Source organism: Panthera tigris, chromosome F2 (genome assembly GCF_018350195.1).
Source record: "Panthera tigris isolate Pti1 chromosome F2, P.tigris_Pti1_mat1.1, whole genome shotgun sequence".
NCBI classification, from domain to species: Eukaryota; Metazoa; Chordata; class Mammalia; order Carnivora; family Felidae; genus Panthera; species Panthera tigris.
In genome coordinates this window covers 56,497,563-56,521,775 of record NC_056676.1, presented here as the reverse complement: position 1 = coordinate 56,521,775, position 24,213 = coordinate 56,497,563, and the positions used below count along the sequence as shown (strand labels likewise).

At 33.8% G+C, this 24,213-nt stretch overlaps 1 protein-coding gene across 3 annotated transcripts in view; it reads left to right on the top strand.

The window, feature by feature from the left end:
• The window catches only part of CSMD3 (CUB and Sushi multiple domains 3), a 1,242,212-nt gene that overhangs the window by 1,117,042 nt on the left and 100,957 nt on the right, over nt 1–24,213 (top strand). For all 3 annotated transcript variants that reach the window (XM_042973241.1, XM_042973240.1, XM_042973239.1), the window contains 5 exons: nt 3,292–3,408; nt 7,104–7,313; nt 10,662–10,850; nt 11,520–11,697; nt 12,797–12,942. In XM_042973241.1, coding sequence (XP_042829175.1) covers nt 3,292–3,408; nt 7,104–7,313; nt 10,662–10,850; nt 11,520–11,697; nt 12,797–12,942 — 840 coding nt within the window. The remainder of the gene's footprint in view (nt 1–3,291; nt 3,409–7,103; nt 7,314–10,661; nt 10,851–11,519; nt 11,698–12,796; nt 12,943–24,213) is intronic.

Sequence of the window (24,213 nt, the reverse complement as noted above, 5' to 3'; positions counted from 1 at the left end):
CAATATACATTTGTAAGTCTTTTAGCATTCCTTCATGCATTCTCTAATTTTTTACTTAGAATTTTACCTAAGTAGATTATTTATGTCATTGCATGTAACTATTTAAAGCTTGGATAAATTATGCCACATTGCTTTCAGAAGTTTGCATCAATTTAAATACCATCTCAGTACTATATGACAATTTTTATCCTTCTGTATTATTAGCACCAATTATTACTCTTACCAATTTACTAATTTTTTTAGGTAAAGTATTGCATTTTGATTAAATCTACATTTTCATTGTATACTGTTATCAAGAGAAGTATTAGATGGAAGTGATAACTTAATAAAATTTAACTAGGGAGTTTAAATTTCACCAAATAGGAAAAAATTGATATGAAACTGTACGGAAAACTTACTAGATTTTGATGCCCATACATCAATATTCAAATTTCAGTTAAGGTACAACAGCTATGTATGCCCAGCATATCATCTTTGAGCTTCTGTTTGCTCACCTACTAAATGGGACAATAAGGTCCACATCATATGGCTATTGTAAGAATTAAATGAAAGAAAGAATGTGTTTAAAGTATTTAGCACTGAACCCAGAACACACAGGCATTCAGAGTGGTAGCTATTATCATGAAAAATAGCCAGTAACTGAAGCATCTAATAATGGGGAAGAAACTTAAAAAAAAAGGAAGTGATCATTATAATGGAATATTTAATGACATGACCAAAGTTTACAATATATAGTTAAGTGTAAAAAGGCTTAAAGCAATTCACTGTAGGAGCCTATTTTCATTGTATATACACACACATGTATAAACAAACATACATATATATTTTTCTGCAGAAGAAAAAATATAAAGATAAATAAGTTATCTAGGGGTAGTAAAGTTAGAGGGCATTTTTTATTTCCTTTTCTACTCACTTGTTTGTATCCTATAGATTTTAGACAATAAGCTTGTACTGTGTTTTGATAGACAAAGTATTTGAAGTGACATCATGGCCACATCATAAGGATAAACAGAAGGCAGGAGGCTGATTCAGATAATGTCCTACAGCTCCAGTCATCATGTAATAAGGTTACAGCCTTGTGAACTGGAAAATAAACAATCTGCCAGATATTCTGATGGATGGAAGGAAAAATCACTTGAGACTTTTAGGTGATAGAGGCAAATCAGAAAGAAGAATCAAAGATGTTCTTATCTGAGAGGACTATGGTAGTGTTCATTTTGGAGGCTATAGTTGTGTCTTTAACTAAAAGAGTGCAATGGGGCCCAGTAGAGTCTACTACAGAGCCACTAGCAGGACACAAAGAATTGTCATTAGGGATGTACATGTGTGGAGATTGCAGAGACAATGAGTACGCATGAATGTGGAGATGAAGGAAGATGCATTTTTTGGATTCTTCTTCATGTCTTTCATGACGTGTCATTCTTTCTTTCTCCTTCATGAGTTCTTTGCTCTTCATTTCCTTTCCTTCTTTTCTCCTCTGATTTTGGGATTTAAACTGTAGAGAGGTGAGTAACACAGAGGTTGGGATTTTCAGGTCATATCTAAAGAGATAGAAAGTAGCAATGAGCAAGGGGCAATGAGCAGCTGAAAGATGAGATGTTGAAGGCAATAAAGCAAGAGAGCATCCTTGTACTCTTTTACCCAAAGTTCACAATAAAGCAACACAAACCTACAATGCACTCGTGCCAAAACTAATATACATATATATATATATATATATATGTTTGCTTTTTTAAATGTTTATTTATTTATTTTTGAGAAAGAGAGCATGAACGGGGGAGGGACAGAGAGAGGGGCAGGCAGAGACTCCCAAGGAGGCTCCCGGCCATCAGTGCAGAGCCTGACTGACACAGGGCTTGAACTCATGAACCGTGAGGTCATGACCTGAGCTGAAATCAAGAGTCAGATGCTTATTGACTGAGCCTCCCAGGTGCCCCTTAAAAATATATTGGAATGGCCAAAATATTTTCTCTACCACTCATTAATCATCAGACTGTGATAAATATATATGAACAGTCACACTTTAGAAAAGGAATTTTGGAACATTGTCTCTATATGTTGAAAAATTGCTCTGGTTTAAGGATGGATTAGTGGAGATTTCAGAAAGATAAGAAAGTGTGCAAGTGTCTCTTTAGATCTCAAAGGTAATCACAGTTTGAAAGAAAGGTTTATATGAAGATTGCTATATATTATATATTATACATATGACTCCCTGGTAAAATCTATTTGATATAATTCATTCAGTTCACATAAAGATAGCTGTCAAAGGGTTACTGATATACAAAACACGAGTCAAATTTTTACTGAATTTGCTTTTATGATATATAATCTGAAGTTTGAGTATCTTTTGTTTCCTAACAATAAATAAATGAATGAAATCGCAGGTAAGTGTTCTATACAGGTAACTTTAAAACTTGGTGCACAGTCATGAAATTTGATTTTTCATCTCACAATTAACAAATGTATTTTAGTCCTTATATGATCAAATAATAAAAATGTACTTTTAGAGGAAAGAATTAGCTTCTAAAATGCAATGACTCTTTCAATACATGTTAAATAGTTCTATCTAATCACGAACTCGGGTAAGTATCTGTTCTTGTATCTTTTCCTTATTAATAGCAAATCAATATGATAGGGGTCTGAAACAAGCATGTTTATAAACTATGCCTAAATTCTCAAACCTTGTGCATCTTTTAATTTGTTTTGTACTTCCTATTCTTCGTCTAATTCTTTTATGATAAAAGGCGGCCATATCTCAGGTGTGATATGTGAATCCCTCACATATTAACAATAGAAACCATTATTTTTCTTAAAATTCCTTAACCTTCTCACAAAAAGAAGGAGGGAAGGTTGGCAAAATGGTTCCCTCTCTAATACAGTACTTAGAATGGATGTTTTTGGCTAAATTATATCATCGTTGGAGTGAATGAATACATCCCTAGAAGTACTTACGGATAAGAAATAAACTGCCTCTGTGGAAAAGGACATATTCTCCTTGTTTTATTGTATTCACTGCACATGAGCTACTTCTTGCTGTGCAATAATTGATTTAGCTTGCATTTATTGCTGAGAAAGAAAGTATGATGTCTTTTAAAGCTATTTTAGAAAATGCATTGTCAATTGATTATATTTGATTACTAGTATGTGGTGTGAATGAGAGTTGACAATATTAACATTTATATCAAACAGTTTTAACTCAGACTTGATTAAGACTTGAAATGATTTCAACTTGTTTTTAATACCGTAAAGTATTCTGCTGTTCTGGCTGACACGGGACCTCTCGTTTTGTAGCTCAGTGTGGAGGTGCCATGTCAGATTTCAGTGGTGTGATCCTCAGCCCTGGGTTTCCTGGAAACTATCCCAGCAGTTTAGATTGCACGTGGACAATAAAGCTGCCCGTAGGTTTTGGTATGTATATTAAAAGCATATGAAAGAGTTTTCCGTATCATTAATGCATCCCTAGAAAGAAATATCAATGTGTAGTAAACACTCACAAATTATAGTTGACTTTGGCAGTTATATCAGTTAAGCAGTAAGATTTGGATTCCTTGAACCTTTCACTTGAAATACTAGGATAATTGAAAGCATATGGGCATTTTCTAATTTTATAGTTACATGATAGACAGATGGATAACTTTATGATATTTTCCAGTTGATTTGTATGGATTTAGCCTGATTTAGATGTGTGTGGCAATAATAAATTCAATGTGAGTTTTTATGTATAATTATTTTGTAACTCTCTTGTCGTTGGAACCGAGTAGTATATAGATAAATTATTTTCTAGTAATTTATTGAATTTGTCTATTTTTTTTTTTGAGAGAGAGAGAGCAAGCAGGAAAGGGGCAGAGGGGAGAGAGAGAGAGAGAGGGCAAGAGTCTTAAGCAGGCTCCACACCCGGCACGGAGCCTGACGTGGGGCTCAATCTCATGACCATGAGATTATGACCTGAGCTGAAATCAAGAGTCAGATCCTTAACTGACTGAGCCACCCAGGCATCCCTGAATTTATATAATATTAATTGAAAATAAGTAAGATTTTACATTTGAAAATAGTACAAAATTCCTAATTTGGGGTTTATAACCCAGGTAGTTGTATACTGCATTGTATAGCACTTCATAGATTCTTTCTCACACTTCTATCACCAATATATTCTCATGCAGCTCCATATCACATGGGTCTGTATATGCTAAGTAGAAGTGATAGATGGATGATAGACTTGTTTATTAAATCACAGAAGAGGAGGATGGGTAGACTCCCTGTGAAGCACCCACAAACTTTGTGGATTTCGAGCAATGAAGAAATTCTGTACTATCTCACTTATTGCGGACTGAATTTAGTACCTCATTGCCCAAAGACATCTATGGTCTCAGAATAAAAATTCGTATTTAAATATTTTACATAACTAAATATTTTACATAAATTCACAGAAAACTCGTTTTGACAATTCCTTACTGAGTACGTATTATAATCCAAGTACTATGCTAAGCTGGGAATAAAATGCATAGTGAAACAGATTTTGTACCTTTCCCCAGATAAGTTACAGTCATAATAAGGAGACAGATAGACAAATATGTTATTACAATAAACTATAATAAAGAACATAGGATTGTAATTATTACAGATATCCAGCCTCATCCAGGAAATGCAGAAAAGTCTTGTTAGAAGAATGATTCCTAAATTGTGACTTTATAGATAAGAATCAGCCCAACAAACAGGGTCAGTCTGTGGGGGATAGAAATTCTAGGTAAACAGAGTGACATGGAAAGATGCAGATGAAAAACTAAAGAAATTCCACAATAAAAAAATTCTCTCTTAAAAATGAAAGATTATTCTGGCTACAACATGGGAATTAACTCTGAAGTTATAGGCAAATTCTGTGTCCATTCATTGAACGACAATAACAATGCTAATGGATAATAGGTTTGAACCTATATGGTTATTTTTATGTGTCTTTTAGCAGTCACTTAAGAGGACTCATCCAAGTTGCTTATGGAGCTAAATGAATTATTTTAAAATAAATTATTAAGCATATTTTATTAGAGTCATCATATCAACTTACCTTCTGTTACTAGTTCCTTGATTTTATTTTTATTTTTATTTTTTTATTTTTATTTTTTTTAACATTTATTTTTGAGACAGGGAGAGACAGAGCATGAACGGGGGAGGGTCAGAGAGAGAGGGAGACACAGAATCCGAAACAGGCTCCAGGCTCTGAGCTGTCAGCACAGAGCCCGACGCAGCGCTCGAACTCGCGGATCGCGAGATCATGACCTGAGCCGAAGTCGGATGCTTAACCGACTGGGCCACCCAGGCGCCCCAATACTTCCTTGATTTTAAAAACCAAGTTCATTAAAATTAAAAGTAATGCAGGGGCGCCTGGGTGGCGCAGTCGGTTAAGCGTCCGACTTCAGCCAGGTCACGATCTCGCGGTCTGTGAGTTCGATCCCCGCGTCAGGCTCTGGGCTGATGGCTCGGAGCCTGGAGCCTGTTTCCGATTCTGTGTCTCCCTCTCTCTCTGCCCCTCCCCCGTTCATGCTCTGTCTCTCTCTGTCCCAAAAATAAAATAAAAAATGTTGAAAAAAAAATTAAAAAAAAAAAATAAAAAAAAAATAAAAGTAATGCACATCTCTATTTTAGAAATGAAAACATTAGAGACATTCTGATTTGATTACATTTAAATAATGCCACCATTTTCTTTGAGTTTTGGTTAAATCAAAAATTAGTTCTAATGTATTTCAAAAAGGTACTTTGTAAATTTTGAAAAGAAAATTGAATATATTTTAAAATTAAAGGAGTAGTTTTTTTACGTCCCTAAAACACTTGTTGACAAAATAATTTTTGAAAAGGAGGCTCAGGGGAAGTGTTCAGAAAAAATATACAATTCTTGGAACCTCACATATTAAGGTAGTATGTTCAAAGTTCCAAGAATTTGTATAATTGTACAGAAACTTGTTTAAAATTTTAAAGCCTATTGTGAATGTTTCCCAAATGTACTTGCCTATAAAACTTTTTCCCCATGTGACAAAAACTTTTTGTGGCACTCTTTTTCCAGGAACAAAACGTGACGTTAGGTGAGAACTCCAGTGTAATCATTCAGAGCAAGAGACCAAGAGCCAAGGGGTCTGAGTTTGAATTTCAGCACTTTTAGGTCACTGTGTAATTTAGCATATTGGTTAGCTTCTCTGTGCCTCAGTTTCCTCATTCTCATGAGTACCTGTGAACATTAAATAAATTAGCACTTAGAGAAATAAAATAAATACATAAACACTTAAAAGAGTGTCTAGCAAACACTCGATAAATGTCAGATTTTATTACTAACAAGGTGGAGAATGATAGTTGTAGTAAAAATACCCTCTAATTCACTAAAATTGAGTATTAATTGAACTAGGCAAACATACCTCAGTGAGGCTTTTCTTTTTTCCATCTCAGAGACCTTTCACTATCTCACATTTGTATGTTTATAAAGATATTGAGACTACATTGCAATATGACAGCATATAACAATGATCACTAGATTTTATTGAGACTATTATATAAAAATCAGAATTATATTCTGATAAAATAGTAAAGAGCATGTAGATAAATTACATGCCTCAAAATGATATGTTGAGTAAGGTAATGTATCTCCTATAGATGAATGACTAATTTCTAATGCAATTGTGGAGTTTGATTATGTTAATAAATAAAAACTGCAATCATACTTTGGCTTCAAATTGGACTACTGCAAAATGCATATTTGCTGAATGACTTTTTACTTTTAAAAATTGCTTGATACAATTTTAAATGGCATTAAAGAGTAAGAAAGCCATTTTTTTTTTTTATTGGTTTTTGCTATGGCAACATTATAGTAAAGTGAAAGAGATATTCCCATGTGACAAGTAGTGGGCATTTGAGAGCAGTATTCTGTTACTTTGAACTATGGCAAAGCTAATTGCCCTAGCAAACAGCAAACCCATGGCCCAGATCTTGAGAGTATGGCTCTTAACCTGAAAGGAAACATATAACTACAGTATTGTGAGTGTGCTTTGTGCATACGTGTGTGTGTGTGCACGTATTTAATCGGATAAAGCAATAAAGTCCTGTTATTTGTTTTTCTTTTTTAGGTGTACATCTACAGTTTGTAAATTTTTCTACAGAAACCATACATGATTATTTGGAAGTAAGAAGTGGATCATCAGAAACTAGTACTGTTATTGGCCGACTGAGTGGTCCTCAAATACCATCTTCCCTATTTAGTACGACTCATGAGACCAGTTTATATTTTCACAGTGACTATTCACAAAACAAACAAGGGTTCCACATTGTATACCAAGGTGAGAATAATAGCAAAAAGTAAAAGCTTATTTAGCTCCAAATCAACTATTAGCAACCTATTTTCTATATTCTGTTTTAGAAAGAGAAAGGAACCTACACTAAGTCAAGCCTCAATTAGGCAGATGTTTTTAATATTGCAATTTTGGGGCAACTGTATAGGGGAGATGATGTCTGTCTGAGCCCTTGGAAAATTCTAAGCATGAAAACAGGATTCAATTGGTCTTAATATACAATTAAAATAAGCAAGCCAAGGCAAGGCAGTTAAGCAAGGCAAGCTGGATATCAAAGATGTAACTTTGCTGATATATTAAAATAAGAATATTGAAAGATATTTTGTAGTACTCATGCAATATTTGTAAAATTATTTTCTTTATACTTCATCATGATAGAATATGGCATTCCTTCATTCCATTCCATTTCCATGAGTATATAAAATAAACACTTTGACAATCATATTATTTTAGTCCTATTTCTATTATAAAATTGCTGCATAACCCTTTGCAAGATTATTACCCCTTTTGAGTAGAGACCCAGCCTCAAGTGTTAACTCTCCAGATCCAATCTATCATAGACTAGAGCTCCACTCCGTTACTTTATTTGCATGATGGAGTTAGTAATAGTACGTCCCAGATTAATTGTTTTGTTTTATATGATGAAATTAATTTGAAATATGTGCCATTAGTAAATATTTAGTGCATTTTAGCGATGTTTATTATTATATTATTTCCAATTTTTTAAGTCTAGTATTTAAAATTAAATATTTAAAGTTGTATTTTATGCAATGTAGTTCCAATGACTACAATTTTTAATCATAATATAATTACATCTCACAATAATATATATCAATAATATATAATATGTTATATATTATATGTTGGTATAATATATTATATATTATATGTTGATATAATATATCAATAATAATATCACATTAATTACATCTCTGCCATAATTATTAAAGTATTATATAAGCATGTGATACTTTTGGATGTGAGCTCCACAAGAGCAGGCATCTTTGTCATGTTCATCGATGTATCTCAAGTGCCTAGAATAACAGTAAGAGCACAACAAATATTTACCGAATAAAAGTAGATACCCCAAAGGAAATTTAAGAATAGTTAAAATAGAACATCCAACTACATGGTTCTAAAATAATTACAATTTGCATTGTGCTTGCATACATAATTTAAGAGCACAGGATCACACATCATCCTTTACATAAAATAGAAATCATTTCTGCCACCTCTCAGTGCAGAATCAACCATGTTCCCAAGGAATTTAATTATTTCAAAAACAGTTGGGCAACTGATTTAAGTTTCTTATTTGCTGCTAGAAGACACAGAGCTATATTTGTAGTCCCTCTCTAGCAGGTGTTCAGGGCCTTAAGCCAAGCACTTTGCTACTTACCTTAAACCAGGCTTCGTCTTCTTTTTTCCTGCCTTCTTTTTCCTGCTGCCTCTCAAAACATTGCTCTTATCTGAATGATGTAAAACTAGAATTTAAACTTTACTAACTGCATTTTTCAGTCAATGTGCCCTTGAAAAAAGATTCATTAATTAGATAATAAAAGCGTAAAAGATATAGAATTTTTACTATTATTGATATAATATTAATATTTTTGACATGAGCCATGTGTTAACAATGATCACTAAATATTGTGAATTATATTGAATTTTAAAACTATCTCTTCTTTAATGCATTTATATCAGTTGAGTTAATAGCATTTTTGAGAAATAGGTTAATTTATACAGATTCAAAGAATCAATGTTACTTTTGGATGATTTTGTGATTAGCTTTTGAGAACTTTCTGAATTTTGGAAAAAAAGAATATCATACAATTCAGCGTATTTTCCTACTGAAAAAATGGCTGCCAAGATTAATATTTTACTGGCAACATTGTTGTGATGTTAAGCCCCCTATTGTAAATGTTATGGGGTGAGAACTTTCTCCTGAAAATTTAAAATCTAACCTATATTTCCTTATTAAGGCAAAAGGCTTAGAAAATAAAATGTTATAGAAGTTATCACAGGATTATATATCTGTCTGAGTCTTATCCTACTCCAAAGTATCTAATTACCTAAACTTATTGTGATACTCTTTCACAATATATGGAAGTCAAATCATTATATTGTATACCTTAAACTCATGCAACACTGTATGTCAATTATATCTTAATAAAACTGGAAAAAAAAACCCTTTTAAATGTGAGAAAGGGTTTATTTAGTAGAGTAACAAATTCTGACTCCTAATCATCAAATTATACACATTTGTCTTAAATTGGAATGACTCCTTTGGCTTTGATATTTGTGTGTGTGTGAAATATGAATTCAAATAAAAAAGACAAAGAATAAAAACACTTAACATATTAAAAGGATTGTTTATTAATTCTGAAATATCTACTCTTAAAAAATGAGTTATATTTTTAATAAACAACTTAAGGTTACATATTCAAGTATAAATGCAGTTTTGATTTGGGGAATTTAGAATTCAATGGTCAGGAGCAAAATATTTCTGACCACTGATAATTTAAATTTTATTAATTACAATATAATTTTGAACTTCTTGAAAACAAAATCCCAAATATTAATAATATTGATATGAGTATATGAATATTTATGCTGTTTATAGTTTCAAAATTTATTTAGTAATGCTCATTAAATACCTACCGTGTAAAAGGCAATGGACAAAACTTTTAGTATATAGTGATAAATATAATAGGAGCTTTGATTTCATACAGAGTGTAGTACAAGAGAAGTATGAACATATAAACATGCAGTTATACTAAGCCAAAAATATCATGATAACTGAAATATAAAATTTATATTAGAAGGAAATGTGTTTCCTGATATTTTATCTTATTAAATAACTTATTTGGAGAAATTGAACAATGGGATATTATGGTTTGTTTGTTTGTTTTTTTAGAGAAAAAATAGTAAAAATTTTAAAAAGTCTCAGAGTTAGGCTTACACATATGTTTATTCTGTTCTGTGTACATGCAATGTAACCACGAAGCAATTGTATTCTATGGATAGGAATCAGAATATGTCTGATTAAAATTGTACGAGTAACTTACATTTTCATTAAAAGTTATAATTTAGATAGGTTGCATAAATGGGTGTAGCAACTGAATGCATTTCTATGAATCGCACTAACATTTTAAATATGACAATTGTAGACACAAGAAGTTTATATCTCACTGCCATTGACATCACTTATTATAAATCTGAATTACTATTTATAACCAACAGCAGGCAGTGCTGCATTCATTTTGCAAGTTGCCAATAGTACCCGTCTGTGGTATTCCGATATTCAGCAACGAAAACCGTTTTCCTTTTTCCCTTTTCCAGCCTATCAGTTGCAAAGCTGTCCTGATCCACGCCCATTTCGAAATGGTTTTGTAATTGGCAATGATTTTACTGTGGGTCAAACCATTTCATTTGAATGTTTCCCTGGATACACACTAATTGGAAATTCAGCTCTCACTTGCCTTCATGGAGTGAGTCGTAACTGGAATCATCCACTTCCAAGGTGTGAAGGTATGCTTCTAACTTGAAGCTATGTTTTAGGTGATATCGTCTGTGTTTCATAATTTTTGTCTTGGCACTCAATTTTGTCTTCCTTTTCAAATAGCATGTTAAATGTGTAATCTTTCAGTTGAGAATTAGAGTCAGGTCAAAACCCTGAAGGCTCCAAAATGAATAACTGATTTTATCATTATTGGCAGGAATTCTAACCTTCTCCGTTAGAAGTGAAAATACAGTTGATTAACACTTCAGAGCTTCTCCTGTGTCTCTCTGAGTGCGTGTGCCTGTATTTAATAATCATTCTTATACAAGCCCATAATGCAGATATCGCTACTGAATTTGGGCTCATTTTCTCTAAAAATCCTTTTGAATAAAAAAGACTTGAACCTTTTATAAGGCTTTGTATGTATACACGATATGAGATGAAAGTTGAACAGCAGAAAATCTAGTTTACTAGTCTAAGAATAGTTAGTGGCAATTATATAGCATACCTCACATGGAAAAATAAATAAAAGCAGATTATATGCATGTATCACCAACCTCATTTTATATACTTTAACTGAGATGAAACATAACACAGATATATTTTATACTGCTTGAGAGATGCAATGTTTGCCTTTTTCTCTATCATCAGTTTATTGTTATTTTATTTTAACATTTTTGTGTGTGTCTTTTCTGTAGCTCTTTGTGGAGGAAATATAACTGCAATGAATGGCACCATTTATTCTCCTGGGTATCCTGACGAATATCCTAACTTTCAAGACTGTTTTTGGCTTGTAAGAGTACCCCCTGGGAATGGAATCTACATCAATTTTACTGTGCTTCAAACAGAACCAATCTATGATTTCATTACTGTATGGTAAGCCAGCACCATTGTTGTTGACTGATTCAACTATATGTAACGGTGAAACAAGGTAGGAATGAAAGCATATCACAATCCTCTGCACACGTTGCCATCTGATATTTGAACTGGTGTGAGTAACCGAGGGTGACGGTGTGTGGTTTGTACAATGAGACAAACAAGAGAAATCGGTTTGGGCTTATTTGCCCATGAAGTAGCTAAACACTTAGAACAAAAATTTTCATGGGTGAAAAAAGATGGAAAGTTATTATGAATAGCAGAATAAGTGTAAGATAAGCAAGTTCTCTATAACACCAGTGAAATTTAAAAGCCTATGTTCAAATCATAATAATTTAATGAATGAATTTGTCATTATAATTTGTTATAGAATAGTATCTTTGCATTATAATTATCCTGTTAATGAAAAATCTTTATTTAAAAATATATTATAAAGAAAACGGGGTGCCTGGGTGGCTCAGTTGGTTGAGCGTCTGACTTCAGCTCAGGTCATGATCTCACGGTTTGTGGATTCGAGCCCCATGTTGGGCTCTGTGCTAACCGGTTGCTCGGAGCCTGGAGCCTGCTTCAGATTCTTGTGTCTCCCTCTCTCTCTGCCCCTTCCCCGCTCATACTCTGTCTCCGTCTCTCAAGGATAAACATTGAAAAAAAATTTTTAATAAAATATGAAGAAAATCTCTACATTAATTCTTGACAATTGGTTACAGAACTACTAGATGAGTCTAAGATTCCTTCCAAATGTAATAGTCTTTGTTTCTCAAGATTATTTTGAAGAAAATAAAAGGAGGGCAAAACTCAAGTGTTTGGAACGAAATGGGTTGTGGTAAAAAAAGGAAAAAAAAAGGACAATGTAATTGGTTACAACTAATATGGATGCATTTTATTTTGGCAAATATGTGATGTATTTTTATACTTTACATTTTTAGATATATTATTACCTAAATAAACATAAAATGTACCAGTATGATTTGGCCCTCATTGGGTATTTCACCTCTTGTCTCTTTATCATTTCATAAGTAATACTTTCTTCAAATCTTGTGCAAAACTTCCTTAAAAAAAAAATCTCAATCTCTTTCTCTTCTGTCTCTCTCTCTAACAGGGATGGACCAGACCAAAACTCACCTCAGATTGGGCAGTTTAGTGGCAATACAGCTTTGGAATCAGTGTATAGCACTTCAAATCAGATTCTAATCAAATTTCACAGTGATTTCACAACAAGTGGCTTTTTTGTGCTCAGTTATCACGGTTGGTATTATCTAAGAGTTTCTATTTTAGTTGACACTATTTCAATTTACAACTGTCCTGGAAAAATTGAGTGTAATATATATTTAACCAATGATTGAAAAGGTATTAAAATTTGACACTTTTTTTTTTAATCATTTCAAACACATTTACTTGCAAAGAATGACCTCGTCTAAACGTTCAGGGGCATTAAAATGTGAGCAAATGGAAATAGGAAATAAATCAGTCAGTAATTACTCAGTAGAAAATAATCATTTTTGTGTGGAAACCAATAAAAGAGAACCAGCTGTTCATATTTTATTGCATGTAATTTTCAGACATCAATAGATTTTTCAATACAAAATGTTTAATCTATTCAACCTGCTGTGAGTCTTTCTAAAAATAGCATCCAATATCTTTATGCTTTGGATAATATTATTCATTTATACTCTTATTTCAAAACCGTTTCTATTCTAGAATCTTACAGTTTTAAGTGACTATTCCAGATCATTAAGTTCATAGCTTTTACTCCTGTGAAATAATTTATGAAGAGTTTCAATTTTAATTCTTTTTATAGATTTATTCTGGGTCCTCTCTTCATAACATTAACCTTTTGAAAGAACATTTAGATGGTTGACAGAGCTTTTTAAAAAAGTTCCTTTTATCTCAAATTGACTGTATTCCATTATAAATAAGAAAATGTTTATTCCTAAGGCTAAACCCTTTCTCTGCTATGACCATAGTTCCATAAAGCACTTTCTGCTTTATGATTTTGTCAGACCAACTCCCTGTGTAACCAACAGGATCAGTAAGCTACTGTATTACATTTACAGAAGCTATGTAAAAATTTGATAGATGAACATGTGCTTTGTCTTATTATATTAATATACAATGCAAATTTTTCATCTTTTCTAATACAAAGTAAGAAAGCCTTTGATATTCAAAGCTTATATTCCATGAAAAATACCTTAATTCAAGTATGGTTATACTCAAAGATATTTAAAGCCCATCGGGTCTAGAAATAGAGAATAGACAGAAAATATTTGTTTGCTTAATCTCAGCATTTACCAGGCAGTAAATCGTATACAGTTTGTGCATTTTTAGTGGCTCACAGCTGTCAGAGCTGCATGTACAGTCTGACATTGGCCAATTAGAAAGTGAGGCATTCTGGGACACCCAAGTGGCTCAGTCAGTTAAGCGTCCGACGCTTGATTTCAGCTCAGGTCAGAACTTGATCTCACAGTTCATGAGTTTGAACCCCTTGTTAGGCTCTGTGCTGACAGTGCAGAGCCTGCTTGGGATTCTCTCTCCCTCTTTGTTCCTCCCCCACTCAGGTGCACTCTCTCTTTCTCTCTCTCTCTCAAAATAAATGGATGAACTTAAAAATATGGAAAGTGAGGCATTCAGTGAGATAACTTTTATTCAACGTGTTAATTTTTTTAAGAACTCATTTGTCTTAGTTTTTTTTTTTTTTTACTGAATTGGTCATTGATGCTGACAGTATGCAGGTACAGTCTAAGGCTACAAAAGTAGCTTTATTACTTTGATAGATAATCTTAACCTGGGAACTGATACATTAAATAATAGTTAAGGTCAAAAGATGAATTGTTGCTGAACTGTATTTTGTACATTTTTTTTTCTCTTCAGGGGACCCTGCATAAATTTCTATTATTTTGTGTCCTGCCTGAACACGTACTAAAGAAGGAATTATTCTTTGATAAAATCTGAATATCCATAAGATTAGCTCTATAGAGAGCATAAATTCTTATAAAACTTTGGAGATGTTTCACAGGAGAAATATTGCCAAAGAAAAAGACGTCTGTGTGCGTGTGCGTGCGTGTGTGTGTGTGTGTAGAAAATATAAGGATGACTGAATGTCACACACAGAATATAAAGTGAATTTACATGGACATTTACATGAATGTCTATACATATATTCTCATTCCAAAATATGTTTCACTTGATTTTTATAACTAATTTTTGAGTCATGTGCAATATAAGAGAATAAGCTTAGGGACAAGGAAGATCAAATATTCATTCAGCACTTTGTTTTCCAGTTGACTTTGGACAAGTTACTCTTTGGCTTTTGCTTTCTTCAGTTGTAGAACAACGTGGTGGGATTGCTGACAGGCTGAATGAGAGACTAACTCTAGAGAGAGAAATTACTCCAATACAGCAATATATTAGGTTGAACTATATTAAATTATTGGTCAAAAAATGCTGAATATTTGGCACATTTGTAGAGCTCAACCCAAGTAAGTGCTGTCGTTATTACTATTATCAGCATGAGATTGCAGCCATGTTAGGAAACTGCAGGCAATGGATACTATATAGTTACCATAGTGCCCGGCAGAGTTAATGTTCAGTAAATGTTCCTTTCCTCAGCATATCTTATCTCACATTTTAGATTTTGTAATAGAGGGCTTATATTTATGTTTATACATTAAATTTCATAATAGGGCACGACTGCCAGAGCCTAGAAAACCCGCCATTGAATCAACATCCCTGGGAATCTTACTTAAACCTCAAAATAACCTTGAAATTTGAGAATGTAGCCAGGGTTCATGGTAAACATTGACAGATGTCTTCCATTCCACCCTCCTTAGTAGGATAATTTTCCTAAAGCACTGCTTTCATTCTGACTCTCCTTTTCAAGATCACGGGATCCCTACATTAAATCAAATTTAAAGCTACCCTATAATCCAGTTCAATGAATCTTTCTCCGCAGTGCCTGCCGGCCCTGAGTACAATCAGATTGGTTCTCGTGCTGCCTCCTCAACTCCCATTCCTAAATGATTTCTTACTCATATTCAGTTCTTTTTGTCTCCCTCTCTTAAGTTCCATATCCCCCACTTCTTGGTAATTCCAACTCATGGGATCTTAACCACCTTCTAAATTATTGCACTTTTCTTACCAAACTTTTGAGAACTTAATTACATCATGGTGTATTCTTGCAAGTTTAATAATACTGAGTACTTTTTCGAGGACATAGATCACATTTATGCTTCCTAACCTTTTTATATTTTTATTACTGAGTGATTATATTTTAGTGCTACAGTGGGAAGTGTGAGTTCAAATTCTTTTTTTTTAAGTTGAGTTTGAGGTGTGTTACTTAGAACTTTTAAAGATTATTTTATGATCATGAAGATGAGTGCATATTTTCACTCACAGAAACAAAAACGATGACTGTTTTCAAACTACTATTAATATAATTAATACAATATAATACGACTACAAATATAGTATTTGCTTCCCGAGCCCATTTTAGGTAGCTATGACTCAGTGCCAAAATGAGCTCCATAACAGTCAAAATATTGGTCAAGTTGTTGAGTAATTTGATAAGTACACCAGGGAGGTTATACACTATTTAACACTTATTTTAAGCTGATTAAGTATATCTAAGCTTAGAATGGTTTACTCCCCAATTCAGTTTTCTTTAAACTCTGTTACTGATTTAATAGCTCCTTATGTTATGCCCTACTGTAAGTCAGAAGTGGTCTTCTTAGGACTTGTGTATTTATTTTATAAATTTGACACATTAATCTTTTCATATACTTTCTTAAGATCACACTGATCAGTTAGGCTTTATTTATTAATGTATTTTGAATATATTTGAAAAGAGTAAAAATGAGATTTTCCCCCTACCCTGACTGCCTTTATGACATTCAGCCAGCCATCTGTCTTTTATAAAATATCACCTTCATAAAACCTTTCATGATCAAAAATAACATTCATAAAAAGCTTTGAAAAATGAAAGTTCTGTGCAGTGAAAAAATAGGACAGGTGTAAATGTTGAGGCACTTTATCTCCGATATCATATTTCTTTTTTATCTGAGGAAATGTTTTTGTGTCTCTATTGCTGGGATTGTAATTTCCTAAAGTAAGAGCTAAATTTTCTTGATATCTGCCATAGAGTCAAGATGTGTTTGGCTTACAACAAATAATAACAATATTCAGTCCTAATCAGTGGCTTCCTAAAAGTAAATTACACAAAACTGGTTTTAACTGCATTGTTTTTGCAGACAATGACTTTCCATATCAATCACAATAATAGTAATAGCTACCATTTACTGAAAACTTAATATGTTGGATACTCAGCTAGCTACTTTTCATGTATTGCCAATTTTTGTGATAGTTTTACAAAGTATTATTACCCCCATTTTAATAATGAAAGAACTAAAAGAAAAAAATTAACCTACATCAAACTAGAGAACTAATAAATAGAAGAGCTGTCTGGAATTCAAAATAGTTTCATCGGACCCCAAAGAATGACCTCTTTTTAAATAATGACGACAGCATTAGCAACAATAAAAATAGCTAAAATATATAGAATTCTTACTAAATGCCACACAATGTCCTAAGCTGGTATTGCCTAACACATAGGTTATATTTATAAATTTTTTAAATGTTTATTTATTTTTGAGAGAGAGACAGAATGAGAGTGGGACAGGGGCAGAGAGAGAGGGAGACACCGAATCTGAAGCAGACTCCAGGTTCTGAGGTGTCAGCACAGAGCCCAACGCGGGGCTCAAACTCACGAACCGTGAGATCATGACCTGAGCCGAAGTCGGACGCTCAACCAATTGAGCCACCCAGGTGCCCCACACATAGGTTATATGTAATGGTAAATCAAATTTTTCTTTAAAAATTCAGCCCACGTGATTTTCATTTTTAGCCAGGTAATAGGTCATCTCATTTTCTAGAAGATAACTCTCCTAATTAAAACTTAGAACTTCAAAGCTCTTAGTGCTTCTCTTCTTCAGGACCTACAAACTAACAAAAACATGTAGGTTTACTGCAACTTAGTATGTTCTTTACAGTTTCCAAAATGTGCTATAGTCACTATGTGAAGAGAAGATAGTTTTTATTGGGTGTCTGACTTATGGCAACCAAAACAACTAGGAAACTATAGTATAGCCAAAATATATATTTATTCATTTAAAACTGAAGGTAGTATTATTACACTTAAATCTATTATCCAGGGCATCACTTTTTCTAACATCAGAATATTAGAGGACCTCACTTTATATACAGATGACTTTCTTAATAACCATAATAGAATTCAATTTATATTTTCCGTTGTTTTCCATTATTGGCACAACTGTAAAAGAATGAGTTGATTATATATCGGCTTCCAGATAATTTTTAAGAAATGTATTTAAAAGGCTTGTAATGTCTTTTAGGTCATCTTTTAAGTTTCTGTTGCCTTTACAATAAATGCTGCATTTAGGGAAAGTATATTTAACTCCACAAAGTCCCATCCTAAAAGAGACCGCTGCAGGTATAAGGACACATTTTATATAAAACATAAATCACCATTGCTTTGAACTATGTGACCCCTTTGGCTCACACAACCTAAAGACCTGACCTCCTTTCATATGTCAGTAGATAGAGCATTGAACTCAAAGTGTTTCATTGTTTGATATCTGGAGAGCATAGGGGGTTTGGACATCATACAATAATATATATATATATATATAAAATGTGGTGAAGAAACTAAAGAGCCAAACTGATGAAACCATTTTGAGGAAAAGATAATACCATCTACTACTAAGTGACTAAAATCATGCCAAAATTGCTTACTGTATTTTGACATTTGGCTCTATGTGCACACCCATTGATAAGTTGTAGCATTGATTTTGTATGATGAGTAGGTTTATTTGTTTACTGTAATGAGTGAGACAACACACCATGAGGGACTCTGTGGTGCCCCAGTAAAGAGGGTATTAGGAGAGGCTTGTTACAGGAGTTGGGCTGTGTAAGATGGTTCTGGAAGGTTCAAGGAAGCATGATTTATCTCTGGATTGGGTGTTGTTAGAAAATTGGAGACGTTCTATAATTGGATGTTTTGGTACTTTTTTTTTTTTTCTAGAAGGTGGAAGGAATGGAACATACCTGGAACAATAATTGGTATGGAAGCAAATTGCTCATATTAGCTGAGATGGAAGTCTCTTGGTCTCGTTGGCAGTTTGGATAGTGTTGTTATTTTTTGTTGTGCTCAGACATAATTATGGAAAGGTCTTCTTTTTGTCTTGTTCCAACAAGGTCAAAGAGTTGTCATGTCTGATGCTAGATGTTAGTGAAATTGTTATTGGTCAACAGTGGAAAGTCAGGGCCTGTCAATTAGAGCCAGGCCAGTTCGAAGCTGAGAGAACACCTGAGCTGTGTGTTTTGTTTGTTTGTTTGTTTGTTCTATTTTCTTTTCAATATGCAGGGTAGTTTATGATAGTTAAAGATAGCTTATAGCATCTTTGTTTAAAGCCAAAAGCAAAGCAAAAAATGGTGGTGAACAGGGAGAGGAAAATAGAGACTGACAAAGATCAAATGATAATGCTGATGTGTTCTGTTTTCTACTGATGTGCCAGGTGACTCAACTACATAGAGAAGAGATCCTTGGCATATCACTCTGCAGATTCTAATGAGCTTAGTACTAAGGCAAGATATTTTCAATGAGCTATCTGAATATTGGGAACTTAATTCATACAGCAGATATTGAAACGTTTTTATGGATAATTCAGGACACTTCCTAATAGTTTTGTTTACTATACTGCTGTTATTCCATCTCTAAAGAAATACCAAGAGTGACTTCTTATTCATTCTTTTCTCATGATAGGGACTTATTCAGTTTCAACTCTAAATCCAGACATGAGTCATTTGCTCCTGATTTCTAAGATTCTTCCTTATATAGGCAGAGAAACAAACTGATTGTAAAATATTAATGGAGTAAAAGTGATATTTGTAAGTAATTTAAGCACTGCTAAAACTTTCCTGTATGGTTCATGTCAACTTGCTAGCAGATTTTCTCCAAGATGGAAAAAAATGTGTGTATTATTTTTCTCACTTAATTAGAACTTGGAAGTATTTATTTTAAACACTCCTAACTCTTCTTTCAAGTGGATCTGCTTTAAGTTACTTTACATAACTTTTGAAATAACATTGAAAAATGTGCATAACTGAACATATCCTTATCAATGCTTTTCCTCCTCCAAATCTTCCCTAAATCATGAAATTATTGTACTTCAATTTTCCTGAGTCACCATGAAGCATACCAGTGGTTAGACAGAGCTTAGAATTTATAAGGGAACAGAGGAAATTATCATTTTTTCCTCTGTAAGAGATACTGTGTTGGTACTTGGCAGAAAGGTTGCACACTTGTGCTTTTTTGGTTTAGAGAAGGAATGGCAATTTGTCAGTGTTCTGTGTTTTTTATGAAGAAGCCTTTAATAGTTCAGTTGAACCGAAGTAGATAAATGTAGCATTCTTTTCTGGAATTGGGTTGAACATTTCATTATAAAGAAAATAAGAAATTAAAAATAACTGACAAATGTTGCCAGATTTAAACTTTAAAGTGATAGAGAACAAACTGAGGGTTGATAGAGGGAGGAAGGTGAGGGATGGGCTAGATGAGTGATGCATATTAAAGAGAGAACTTGTTATGATGAGCACTGGGTGTTGTATGTAAGTTGCATGAATCACTAAACTCTACTCCTGAAACCAATATTGCACTGTATGTTGAGTAACTAAAATTTAAATTAAAATAACTAACTAGCTAACTAAATAAGATTAAAAAATAATAAAGTGACTTCAAGAAGAATATCTGTTGGACTAGCAACAGGATATCTATACACATCTGAACCAAACATGGCACCATGTAAGCAGTAGTCATCCTCCAAAGATACTGACATGTAGAATATGATGCCCCCATGTAATTATTAACTAGTAAGTGGCATCGTAAATCTGACGGACATGTCAAATGAAATGATTCTTATAAAAAAAGAACACAGATTTAAGTCAGAAGTATATTCGAAATATGTAAATATCTATTATACAGCTTTTTTTCATTAATGGTCATAACTGTAAAGGTGCTTCTAAATAGAACAATCCGCGAAAAGCATGGACTAAAATATATGTTCTGCCTACAACCGAATGTGTGGCCTTGTTTACCTCATTTCATTTCTTTAGGTCTGTTTTATTCCTTCCACTCCCTAAAAAAGAAAAAAAGTCAGACTAAATATTTGTATCATAGCTTCTAGTTCAGACAATCTAGGGTACTACCCCGTATAATATTGAATATGCATCCTAGACCTGTTTATTTTCTTCCAAAATAACCTAAGTAGATACATTACAGAGGATGTAATATTGCTTTAATTCAATTAGTTCTTAGTTAATATTTTTAAAATATGATTTCCAGAGCACTGTACTAGCAGTTTTAAGACCAAGACATATGCAACAACATACATAGCTATCAAATGAGTTATTGAAGCTAAGGACTTTCTGTTACAGTGTAGTATACATCTGGGTAAAACAAATAAGGAATCTCAGCATTTTCAAATATCCAGTTTAAAGCACAATAGAACCAAGGTGAATAGTTTGATGTATCCTGGGAAATCACATGGGTACTAGCCCTTTGAATGACATAGGGGTTGTGAGCAGAGTCATGTCAGATTGAGATTATACGTGTCCGGGGCATAGCCGTAATCACAGCTGCCATGCTCACGTTAACCTTTGCCAAACAGGGACTGCATTCTCCCTTTGAAATGAAACGTGTCTGGCACAATTCTAAGCACTTTACAATATATTAACTCATCTTAGATTTATGTTTATTTTGCAGTTGAGAAAACGAAAGCCCAGAGTCTGAGCAGTTTACCTAAGGTCATGGAGCTAACAAGTAGCGGAGCTAACAAATAGCAGAGCCAAGATTTGAACACAGTCAGCTTCCAGAATAAAAACTAGGTCAGGCTGCCTTGTGCACAAAAGATTTTACTCATCAACGCAAATTGGAGAATATATATCTTTCTTTCCAGTGATGTTTATTGGGTTGATAGAAACATCTTCAGAAAAATCAGAGCTGCACAGTTTAAGTCCTCTTCAGTTACATCACACCTTAAACTGTTGCCTTATTACACCCTGCTCCTACCAACCAAGATAATATGCCTAAACTATTCATAATTATTTAAGTAATTGTCAAATCAGAGTGTTTTTCATAAATAAAAAGTGAAACTTGGGAAAAGCGAAAGTATATTTTACCACATGTTCTTATTCATCGGCGAACACCAAATATGTGGAAGGAACTGAACTCCAATTTGATACAAGAGCTTACCCTTATAGAGTACTTACTATGTGCCAGGCACTGCTCCGAGTGCTTTGTGTATAGAAACATTTTGATCCTTATAATCACCCTTTGAGCTGGCATAACGTTATTACTATTTTCACTGCTATTCACAAGTGAGAAGAAGTGAGGTTGAGATTAAGTAACTTGCCCAATATTTCCCAATTTGTCAGCATTGGAAACAGGATTTACAACCAGAGAGAGTCTGGACTGGGTTCATACTCAATATGGTAAGAATTTATTTCATATATAGCTTTTTCTCATTCATTATTCATTCTTTCATTGTCCTAGCATTCCATCACTCAGCAAACATTTATTGACTACTTCCAGGCCAGGTACTGTGTTATGACCTGAGAAGTTAGCTGCTGATAAGATAATCAAAAGTCCCTGTTCTCACACAGTCTATATTCTAGTGTAAGGAAATGGACAGTAAACAATTTTAACGGATTGTGAAAATTGCTAGAGGGAAAATAGATGTGAAACAGAGTAACTGCAAGAGGTTAACTCTAGTTAGCATGAGTTAATAGGGACAATGTCTTTATTTTAGTCATCTGAGGGCAAAGTTATAAAAAACACAGGAAGATAGGTTTCAAGAAGGCAAGATAGATAAAAATAAAATTATATAGAACATAGTTTTAGACATGTCATCAAATGTTACCCTGTCAACCACTTGAGAGCAATGTTGATTAGGGAATGGGAGGGACTACAGTAAGGGTTAGATTGTAGATGAGTTTGATTTTTCAAAGTTTCTTATTATGAGAGTGTAGAGATGTGGTTTAATATTTTTTATGAGGTGAGAATGGCATCATAGGTGGGTGATATGACAAATCAGGGGTACTTGAGTTTTAAGTGGAGGAGAGGAACTCTACATTTGCAGCTAAAATTATAAACCAGTCAATAGGTGGGGCTGAAGTTAATTAAACAAAGTTAGAGGCCCTTGGAGAATATAATCAAGACTTTTAATTTAATGTCAAGCCATTTGAGGACACTTGTGAGTTTTTTTAGATCCAATCAACAGTTGTTTATTTAACACCCGCTGCAATATAGACTCTTTAGGAGTCTCTGGGTATCCACCTTTGTCCCCTTCCAATTGCGTTTATTTTTCTTACTGTAGCCAGTTATTTTTTTAAAGGAGAAATCTGATCACATTACTCCCAGATGTAAAACTCTTCACAGGTTTGTCATTCGCCTCAGATTAAAATATACAAATCCTGAGTGCAGCCCATAGCCTCCTGTCGGACTTAGCCCCAATTTACCAGTCTTTCTCATCCCTTCTCACTCAGTCCAGGGTTGTCACCCAGCCCCACCCCTCCCCCCCCATCCCCCCACCAGCCTTCCTCTTTGCTGACATTACACTTGCTGATTCCTCTGCCTGGGTTATTATTCTATGTGTCATCCCTCTCCCCTACACACATATGTGTGTGTGTGCGCGCACACACACACACACACACCTTGTTTCAGCTAGTTAATTTCCACTCAATAAGATAATTTGATTAATATCTTTCTGACAATTAGTGCCTTTAAGTGCACGATTGTGTCTGCATATTTTTCACTACCACATTCCCAGCACATAAGATGTGATGTCTGATACATACTAGGCACCCCATAATATGTATTTAATAAACAACAAAATAAAGTGTTAGACACTACAGGAAATGTAAACATGTACGAAATGGTCCCACACAAGCTAAACATGGGGCAAGCACTAACACATTAATGAGTAAAGGTGGAATAATTCAAGATAGTAGAACCCTCAATGCTAAGTGTTATGGTTCCAATATTCAGGCCTGCAAGGTTGTCAAAAATGACAGTGTATATTAGGGAATTAACATGGTAAATATAAGGGACCTGACAAAGTTCAGATGAAATGTAGCAGACATCTGTGAGGGATGGGTGAGAATTAAGGTAAGAAAGTTGCTTTATCTAAGATTACAAATTTAATCTGTAGGCCAATGCTTATACATTGACAGCAGGGAAATGGCAGCACCAAAATAATTCTCCAGTCCGAGTTGATTTGTCTGTAAATGCAGGAGAAAATATGGCTTAGTTTTCAAGCACATGGCTCAAATTCTGACTCATTGAACTGGGTAAATAATTCAACCATTCTGAAATGGAGTGTCTCTCTTAGCAACATGAGCTATTTACACATATCTTGATGTAGTAATTTGGGCATTAAATGAAGTAAC